General features: G+C 26.6%; 2 protein-coding genes across 2 annotated transcripts in view; one reads left to right on the forward strand and one right to left on the reverse strand.

Annotated features, from left to right (window-relative positions):
• Positions 1-4352: 4352 nt before the first annotated feature.
• Positions 4353-6523, reverse strand: LOC101503650 (CDGSH iron-sulfur domain-containing protein NEET). The gene is made up of 2 exons (XM_004506233.4): positions 6116-6523; positions 4353-4557 (listed from the first exon to the last, which is right to left on the reverse strand). The coding sequence occupies exons 1-2, from the start codon at positions 6382-6384 to the stop codon at positions 4458-4460; spliced, it is 369 nt and encodes a 122-aa protein (XP_004506290.1). The 5' UTR covers positions 6385-6523; the 3' UTR covers positions 4353-4457.
• Positions 6524-8441: 1918 nt separating this feature from the next.
• Positions 8442-10626, forward strand: part of LOC101503099 (K(+) efflux antiporter 5) — a 9582-nt gene continuing 7397 nt past the window's right edge. Inside the window, exons 1-2 of the mRNA XM_004506232.4 lie at positions 8442-8809; positions 10256-10299. Coding sequence (XP_004506289.1) covers positions 8587-8809; positions 10256-10299 — 267 coding nt within the window. The 5' untranslated portion in view covers positions 8442-8586. The remainder of the gene's footprint in view (positions 8810-10255; positions 10300-10626) is intronic.

Consider the following 10626-nt stretch of genomic DNA (forward strand, 5'->3'; position numbering starts at 1 on the left):
AACAAAAATGGAGAAATTACATTTTTCAAAGTTATTTTTAGTTGCAACAACTTTAATAACTACTTTTCTTTCACAATGCCATTTGAGAATAATCGGGTTTAAACTTTCACCCCTAGAGGAAGAATAATAAGTTGTTTTAAATTCTTTCATTTTCTATGATTTCAAAACCATAAAATAGGAAGAAGAGTTAATTATATAAATGAAGACTCTTGGAAGAAGTAGATATAAAATCATGGAATAACAACAAAAATGAATTATATAGATGGAGATGTTACCGTTTCAATCATGATAAAGTTTCAATTTAAAACAAATTGAGTTTCTATTTTGTTTTCAAAATCGGGCAAATTAGCCCATCATATTTCCAAAATTGGGAATCAACCAATCTTCTATGTATCAATAAATTGGTAAACAGTTGGACTCGTCACGTAAATAATTAATGTCAACTTCATTAATGTAATAAATTAACGGAGGGACTATATTATCTGACATCCTTCAATTTCAAAATGTTATTTGCCTATTTTTCAAAGGATAAATGTCTCACCTTTACCATTTCATGGGACAATTTGGTGATTCACTCATTGAATAATGTTAAGAACATATTATTTGACACTCACTTTCCAACACATTCTCTTTTCTTAACTAAAATTCACATGAGTCTCAGCAAATTTAAATAGAATTCATATAATTTGGTGATATTCTTGTGAATTTCAATTAATAAAAGAAAATATATTGAAATATGTGTGTTAGTAGAATATTTAATTTTAATCCATTTAAATAAAGACTAAATTGACATAGTTATTACTCAAGACGCATTTCAATGAGAAAACTTTTAATTCAAATTTGTCTACTCATAGTACAAACATTGACATTAAAAGCAAAGCATTAAAATCCAAATTTAGGGGCATCTAGCGATGAAAAAATTTAAATGTATCAAAGACTAGAAACATCAATAAATCAATAGTCATATGATGGTTTTTATTATGCTATAATTTATGTTGTATTTGAGTTATAAGTTGTGAAGATATTTACATAACCTTGATAGTTTTCACGACTTTCATTCTAATAATGACTAATATGTAAAAATGAAGGTCAATAAATAGATTAAATTGAAAATAAGTGGGCAAAGCCAGAGACCATTTTAATAACTGTAATAATTTTAGTTTTTAATTTTAATATTAATTAATTTTTAATTACACAATGCTAATTAATAGGTTACATCACATAAAATAGAAGTGGACGAGTCAGATGTGTTTGAGAAGAGCTCTCACGGTCAATGACCTATCTAGTAGTTTACTCGTATGAGAACTAACCATCAAACTGCTCCATCCTTAATTGTTTGATTGTCAAGTAATTGATAAATAATAAAACTTGTCAAGATATCACGTCTAAACATTTTATCTTTTGATGTTTTGGTAGACTTCTACGAAACTTAAAATCAAGGTTAACACCTACTCACATGCCTTTGTAATTACTTAAGTTTTTTGGATTTTTACTCTAAGGAATGTGCACTTGAATTGAGAAAATGAAACCATGCAACATCATGCATTAATAATCTTGTAAAAAAACATGGATCGTTTGATTCATGCACGAATAATAATTGTATTGAAATTGTGTAATGGTAATAAGTGCATTAGTTTCATACCATTGATTCACCCAACAATAAATATAATAATTATTCATCATATGCATATTTTTCATTGTTTTTAATTTTATTAATCTTTAATCATGAGTTTATTTAAGAAGTTGTTTGATATAGTTTATCAATTTTAGTCCTTGAATTTAGTGACATGTTTAAGTTGTTATATCCTTGATTAAATAAAAAATTTCTTTGTATTGTTTTAGTACATTGTTGAATTTTGGTGAGATATCGTCATGATCCATGTAGAGTATTTCAATCATATATGGAATTGTAGACGTCTAAATGAAGTCAAACCAAGTGAAAATGAAAGCTAAACTCCATAATTACAACTTTTATGTACACATAAACCAAATTCAAACTCAAATGAGGTAAAAAAAATGCATAAAAAGTTAGACAACATATGTTTTGCATTGGAGCGCAAGTTCATGCATCTGGGGCACATTTCTGCAAGATTTTGACAATCTATTTTTGTCCAGGAGCACTAGAGCACCCCTATAGCGTTTTTCTCATTTTTTAGGGATTTGTTTAGCTATTTTGAAGTGTGGAGACTTGTGTCATATCAGAGAAACTCAGAGGACACTGGTTCTATCACCATTGAAGAGTTTTATCAATAATCATTTATGAATTTTTCTTGTAATTCTTCTTTAATTTATATCTTTTGTTTCTTTGTTATGAGTAGTTAAACCTTTTTTTGTTATGGATGAGTGAAACAAGATGAAACCATTATTTGTCTGATTTGATTTCTAGTTATATGAATGACTTTATTGAATTATTTTTCTCATATTTGTGCTTAATGTTTTTTATTGCTTGATCAACTTTAAATTGTTTTATGATTCATATTTTGAAACGAACGTTGATTTTATGAATGTCTGAGATGAAAAATTCATAATATTGTAATTTAAGGACAAATGCAAGTCATGAAACCAATGAGTTATTTGCATACACAATACTTTAATAAGATAATTCTTGTACTGTAAAACTTAATTGTAATGTTAAATCAATCTACTAAGAATTGGAGATTATTCTGGAATTAAAGATTCTGCACTAATAAAATAGAGCAAAAATAGTAAAGAGTAATTTAATAAAGAAATTCAACAACTAGCTATGATCAAATTAAAAAATAAAGTTAAATTCAAAGTGATAATGTAACCCTTCAACATTGTGTATTACCGTTTTATTATTATTTGCAACAATTTCATACGTTTGACGTTATCAAAATGACTAATCACTTTAAATTTATGCAACTATCATTAAATGATACAAATCCAATAATTTAACAATATATCTCAACCCATAGTTATTAGATAGCCGTCTAATAATGAATGCTCAATGCTTTCATTAATTCACATGCAATGAAGGCTATCATTTTGGCAGCTTAATAAAGGAATGAAGGCTATCATTAGTTAAATAAACTATCCACTATATGGGTTGAATTCCATATGCTATGTCTTATATTTGAGGTTAGGCATATCATACATATACCCAAGTAAATGATATTAAGCAATTAATTTTTTTTTTCAAATTCTCAAACTTAGATAATCTCCTTAGAGAAGAGAGATAACATTAGAAATTAATTTTTTCATTGATTTCCTAAACATTAAAGTCGACCTACACATTTGGAAAGCAATTAATGAAAGGTTCATGTAAACTTTGAATCGTTGTAATTAATTATATGTAATTAAGTTTATCTGCTCAAATTAATTAATTCATGCATTGAATGACAAACTTCTAGTTTCAATGCATTGGAGTTATCTTAGCTGACAATTACTTAGTTTGATGCATTTAATGAAAATGTGTAAGTATAGATAAATTAGCGGGAATTAGTGTTTAAAAATTACTACTTCAGTCTATTTTTTTTGTTCACTTTTATTAAAAAAATTGATGATGTAATTAATGTGTTTAATTGATTTGTTCAGTTTTGTTAAAAAAATAATGTAATTAATGTGTTCATTTAATATGTTAGTTTTCTTAAAATAACATTTGTATTTAAAAATATTAAATTTGGTTTTTAATATTTTTAAAAAACTAGTTGTATTAATAAGGAATATGTATGAAAATAATAATAATAATAAATACACCTAGTAATTAAACAAATTTTTATAAATGAGACAATAAAGAAGATCATAATTATAATGCACAAATAATAAATTATTCATATTATACAAAATCATAAACGAGACAAATATTTATTAAATAATCAATTAATTAAAATATAATCATTCGGAAATAGGGTTGGTCCAACTCTTAGGTTAATAAAATTATATTTTAGATTTCTATTTTTTTCATAATATTAAGACTCAAAATTAGGCCTCATAAAAGATATAATATATCTTTTGTATCTTTTGTCAATTGGTTGTTTGATAATAAAGATTGCAATCACTGAAATCTATTTGAATCAATTTTATTATTTAGATTTAATTAATAAACATTTTAGACTTTTGATGTTTTTATTAGTTAATTTAAAATTTTAGTCACATATAAAAAATAATTTTAATAAAATATTATTATTAATTTTAAAATACCTCAAATAATATTTTAATTTAGGGCTCATCATACATTAAAGTTGAAAGATTTAAACTTATCAATGTTAAGCAAGTAGGTATAGAACTTCATGACCAACCATGAATCTTTCATCATGTAAGTCATTAAAGCTAAATATTAACCAGTTTGAAAACTTGGAAGATAATTAAAAATTAGTCAAACTGCATAAAAATGAGTTGCAAATTAAGCCACATTTTATTTCTAACATTGAAATGTAATACATAAACAACCTTTAAAAATGTAATTTCTCTCATAACATAAGTTAAAATCATTAATTTTATTTTTTCACAAGAAGTGGCCCAACATTATCCCCAGTAGCTTTATTGTGCTTTACATGGCTTCCATCACATAGAGGAAAAGTCCCTGATCTCCAACATCTGTACCAAAGCAAAAAAAAAATAAAAAAAATAAGTTTTTGTTTTACTTAAACATGAAAATTACATAAAATAAAAACTATATGATAGATTAATCAATATTTTATATTAATAAAAAATAAATAAGTATTTAAATTTATATATCCGTTGCAATTAAGTTTTGAAAAGGGAATTTGAAATCTGATTTAAACAATTTTCACAAAATAAAATAAAATATGTAATAATATTCGATTTTATGCAATTTTTTAGTTTTTTTAGATTGATTTGGGATTTTAATCAGATTAGATATAAACAACCCCTAATAGCTAGGGAAAATTCAAGACTTTTCGTTTGATTCAAATCATATCAATGTTGTCATGATTTACTATGGTCCTTTTCAAATCTTTTATAGATTCTACCAATAAGTTTTCGACAAATTTAATATGAACTATCTCTACTATGAACTAATACTTGAACAATGTTTAAAATTTCAACGATTGCATAAAATTGTTTCTTAAGAGTAGAAGTTAATAATTATCTTCATTTTTATAACTGAGATAATGACTTAAATAATAATATTTTAATAAGATTAATAGAAGATAAATATATATTTCGTATTATATCGACGTCAATTAAGTCACCATCTCATCCATACAGACGAGATGAGTCACGAGCTCTTATTTCTCTAAGAAATATCGTCGACCATTATTAGAATTAATTCTAATAATTTTTAAATAACGGTCTATGATAAAATAATTTTATAAGTGATTTACCGTGTAACATTTCTAATAGGTTCCCTACACTAATTTTTTTTTTTATCAATGGAAGATTAGTATTTAGGTTTTTATTCGTTTAACTAATATATGAATCTAGCAGTTGCAATAATATATGAAGCATTAATTCTTGATGCTAAGATCATAACTAGTAAAATGTCAATAATTAAAAAAAAAAACTACCTTATTTTATAGAAGCATATGATAAAGAAACTTTTCACTAGTAGTACCAAATTCTTTATGTGGAGTCTAAGATCAACAATGATAACAATGCTTGCTGATATCTTATCAACTATCAATTTTCTAATATCTCAACAAGAGATTTGCTCTTTTTTTATGCTACACTGACATTATTCCAGTTTTTCATATGCATAATCTTGACTAACAAAATTTAACCAAAAAAATTGGTAATTTTGTATGAAATAGCTGAAACAAAAATTAACATCATAAATGACATTTTTTTGAGCCACTTTCAGAAACAGATCATATAATCATACTGTGATATGAAATGTATATTCATAAACCAGAAATTTTCACCTCAATGCAAAATAACAAACTAGAGTTTCACAATAGAAAAGGCTCTAACAATTTATTTTTTAATCGATAAATAAATAAAGTCTGACAAATAATTGTTTATGTTTGAATTTAAATTTGGATACTCTCAACAATTTCAAAACATTAACCAACAAAAAAGTATTAATTTCACTAGTAATAATAATAACATACTAACATCACATAAATTAAGAGTCACAAATAATGATACAATTAACCAAAAAAGAAAAAAAAAACTTCAAAAATTAAACCTTTACCTGCAATAAGGGGTAAGAGGCTTGGAAAGTTCATTAACCAAAACAGAATCAACAACCTTTTCTTCGTTCTTTCTTATATCTGGATTTATACTATTCACACCCCCTGTTTCTGCTTTCACCACCACCATACTCCTTACTCTCTTAACATCAACTCCACCAATACCAAATGAACAAGTGTTGAAATTGGTACCTATGATTCCCCTTTTTCTCTCAATTAATTGTGTCTTTTGGTAGAAAACTACACCAACTTGGCTTAGAACAGATTCCATTGAAAAGGGTATTTTTTAATTTTTATAATTTGTGTTTTTTTTTTCTTCTTGGCTTCACAAGTATTGGAGTTTGCAATGGTGTGGATGAATGAGATAATAGAAGAAGATTGAATTGTTAGATGTGTTTGTTGAACTTGTGGATAGCACACTCTACTTTGAATGGAGACAATAGAGACATGTCATTATTCTACTTTTTTTGTTTGAAAAAAAAAGTATTAAGGGACCACACTCAACAACTATTACTATTAGTTGACAACTTCTTTCCAATAATAAGACCTTAATCCGAAATAAGCATATAGAAAAGGAAGAAAAAAAAACAATATTTCGTCTAATTTTTTTGGTGATGTATTTATTTTTATCTATTGAGAGCAATATCATAAACTAGTAATTGAAAGAGAAAGGAAAATATACTGAAAAAGGATGGTAGTTTTTTTATAGATTTTTTTGATTTTAAAAAGAAGTTGATAGTTAATTTGTACTCTTGTGCATTAAATAATGATTGAAAATTTTAAACCACCCAATGTAAAGCTTATCATTATTTATTATTTATGTAATAAAAAGTGAAAAAAAATAATGTAGTAATATGTTGAAAATGAATTATGAAACCTAATGAAAGTTATATATATCCATTTTTTCAAAAGCAAAAAGCATCATGTCAATGCCATAGAAATTGAAAATTCTCCAAAAGTAAGAAAGAAATGGACACAACCACTAAAATGAATAGAAGATTATAAAAAATGTAAAAGGCATACTTTTCTTCCTTTCTACATAACTTAGGAAATTGGAAAAGGAAACCTATATTAAAAAAAGTAATATATCTTTATGGTGAGGCTTGAGAGTCCAAATAATAAACTATGAAGAAAGCAAATATGATTTCTTCTTTTGTCCATTGGTTTATGAGTAATTTTGAGTTGAATTATTTCACTTAATTAATCACACTATGATATTGAATTTTAACAATTAAACTATTGAGTACTCTCATGTTATACAATAGATAGATCAAATTTTCATATAAATTAGACATTTATAGTTATGTGGTCTCATAAGTCATAATAGACATTTATTTATATTTTTAAAATATTTATTATCCCTTTACTTTAAGATATTTAAAATATTAAATAATTTTAATATTTTTCTTTAAATTTTAGTTTTGTTTCTTTTAACTTTAATCCTTTACGGATTTAGTTATTTATTTTAAATTTTTTCTATTTTGATCTCCTCTTATAATTTTAGACTCTGATGTGATATAATTTAAACAATGTAATTTATAACGATGACGTAGAATCAACTATATGAATCAATTATTTACTTACTATTAATTAAATTACAAAAATATACAATTTCTATAATTGAAACTAATTTTTTTAATGATTTATTGCAATTTTATGAATGTTAATTATTTAATATCATCGTATTTTATGTTGTATCATTTAAAATATTTTACCACACTAAAGAATAAAAACACCAAATACATATAATAATAATAATAATATTTGGCTAAAATCAAATGACAACTTATAAAGGAGTGATTCATGATCACACTAGTACTTTTATATTTGGCTACTCCTGTGTATTATTGCACCATTTTGATGACATAACTTTGGACTATATATAAGAGTTGAAGCTAACCGTTTTTAGAAAATTTAAAAATATTGATATGAGATCAAACTCTGAAGTAAAAATGTCTTTTTTTTTACTGAAATTAAAAGTGTCATTAATTATGAAGAATTGCTCTAATTGACATTTATATTTTATTCTTACCATTCGTATAAAAGAGGTGCTTGCAAAATTGCAAAGTCGAATCACTTTAAAATATGTCATGTTATTGTGAAATGTAATAAATACTTTTGTTAAATTAAATTTTTTTCCTATTCAAATTGACTATATTTTTTAATATTATTCCTTATTTATCTTCCCAAGATGAATTTGATAGTCTTTCCTAAACAATTAAACATAATAATATTTAATTATTTAATTTAATTTTTAAAAAGAGAAAATATATTGACAAAATTACCAAAATATCCCTGAATTTTTTTCCTCTATGTCCCCTCCACAAACACACACAAACAACTTAACTAGAAGCACCATCATCATAAGCAGAACAAGATATCCAGATACAGTTTCCATTTCCGTTCCCGATTCCATGTTTTCCGCAGAATCAAATTCCCCAATTTAACCTTAAAACCCCAAACTCGCGCAACAATGGCGAAGAAGAAATTGAGTGTGTTTGGGTTCTGGTTTTGCGTAATCCACATCTTGATCTGTGCTAGGGTTTGTTCTCCTGGTAGATCCGATAAAGAAACTCGTGATAGGTTTTATGGTAACATGCTTAATTCTTCTGCTCCTGAATCTAATGATGGTACTTTGGCTAAGATGTTCGATCGTGTTCTTGAGAAGGAGTTTTCTGAAAATGATGCACCTGAAGGTTTTTTTCCTTCTAATTTTGCATTTTGTTTTAGCTTTTTTTTGAGATGATAATTTGATTGGGTAGGTAAAGTTTGTGATTTTTTTTATTTTTTATTTTTATTGTTGAATGAGCAAATAGTTTGATGGTTTAGCTAAGCTGGGAAGTTCTGGAGTACTATAGATTTGACTTTTGTTTGGATTAAATATGCAATGGAAAACTGCACAAACACTGACCTTTAGACATCAGTAATTATTTAGGAAAATTAAAGTGACTCAATGTAATCACATGGGTTGGTGTCGGTTACCGGAACATATCAGAAACCTTCATAAAATTATTACTAGACCCGGACACTTATGCAATGGAAAACGGACTATAAAGCATATAAATGGACATCCTACACAACACTGACATAGTGACACCGATAATAATTTAGGAAGTAAAAGTGACTGAATATAACTAACTATGTGTGCTGGTGACATTGGCATTTATTGGACACCAGACACATATTCAATCTGAAGTGTTAGTGCTACGTAGAAAACGTGATTTGGACTCTTAAATTTGAGGGTGTTGAAGTGTAGACTTACGAACATGGTTATTTACTCAATAGCTGAAATTTTAACTACTTTATAGTTGTGCATGTACTTGATCAGGATTCAAGTTGGTTTTGTAGTCTATTGTAAAAGGAAAAAAACGAGAAGACGTGTGAATAAATTTGTGTATTCTACAATGGAGCTTCGTGACATTCATACATGCATATATACACTTATAACATTATCCTATTTACTTTATTTACATGATTTTTTGTGACGATAATGATCCTATTTACATTTATTTTCTAGCACTCTCCCTCAAACGGGAGTATATAGATCACATTCATTAGGTTTGTTATTATATATTTATATATAGCTTCTATGAGGCCGTCTCTATGATTTAGTGAAAACATCTTCTAGTTGATCATTTGAATTAGCAAAACTAGTGACAGTGTCTCCATATATTGTCTTCTCTATATTGAAAGTGAAATGATAATTCATCTCACTGAGCTTAGTTCTCTCATGAAATACTATTTATAAGGGGCAATACACACTGTAGCTTGATTATTTCAAATGACTGTCATTTGTTTAACCTTCCCAAATCCTAGTAGCCGATGCTGATGCCATGGCTTGATATTTTGCTTCTATACTTTACCTTGCTGCAACTTTTTGTTTCTTACTTTTTCTAGGGCATAAGGTATGGCATGGATATGATCAGTCCTTTATCCCAATAACCTTTCCATTATTCTACAAATTATTGTACTTTTACTATTTAATAGTCTAAATATTACTCTTGTGTTTTTAATTGTTAGTTTATTTTTCATAGTTTGCTTGTGAGATAGTTGTCACGTTGAAAAAGTAAATTAATTTGCTTATATGTTTGTTTTTATTTAGTTTGGCGACTATTCTCATTGATCGTTTCCTTCTTTAACAGAACCTGATAAAAACAGCTTCAATAGCAGTGTAGCTGATCAGCAGGTATGTGTCATACTCGGATTTTCGATAGTGGTATCAGAGTGTTATTTCCTTTGAAAACCAGCTGGTGTTTTATTGTGTAACAAATTATGAATGATTCCTGGAGTATATACCTGTGATTTAGAAATTCATATAACATAATACTTGGTAAGTGAAAATATGAAATGAATCCGTGTCTCAGATCTGCCCCTGTCCCTCGACACACAACGCAAATCTTAATCTATTCGTTTAAATATTTTCTCTTCAATTGAAGAATCACCGGGTTTTGCATTTACTATATCTTTAGTGTTAAAATATGAGCTTTCTATTGAAGTTATATTGTTGTTGAAG

Source organism: Cicer arietinum, chromosome 8 (genome assembly GCF_000331145.2).
Source record: "Cicer arietinum cultivar CDC Frontier isolate Library 1 chromosome 8, Cicar.CDCFrontier_v2.0, whole genome shotgun sequence".
Classification (NCBI taxonomy): Eukaryota; Viridiplantae; Streptophyta; class Magnoliopsida; order Fabales; family Fabaceae; genus Cicer; species Cicer arietinum.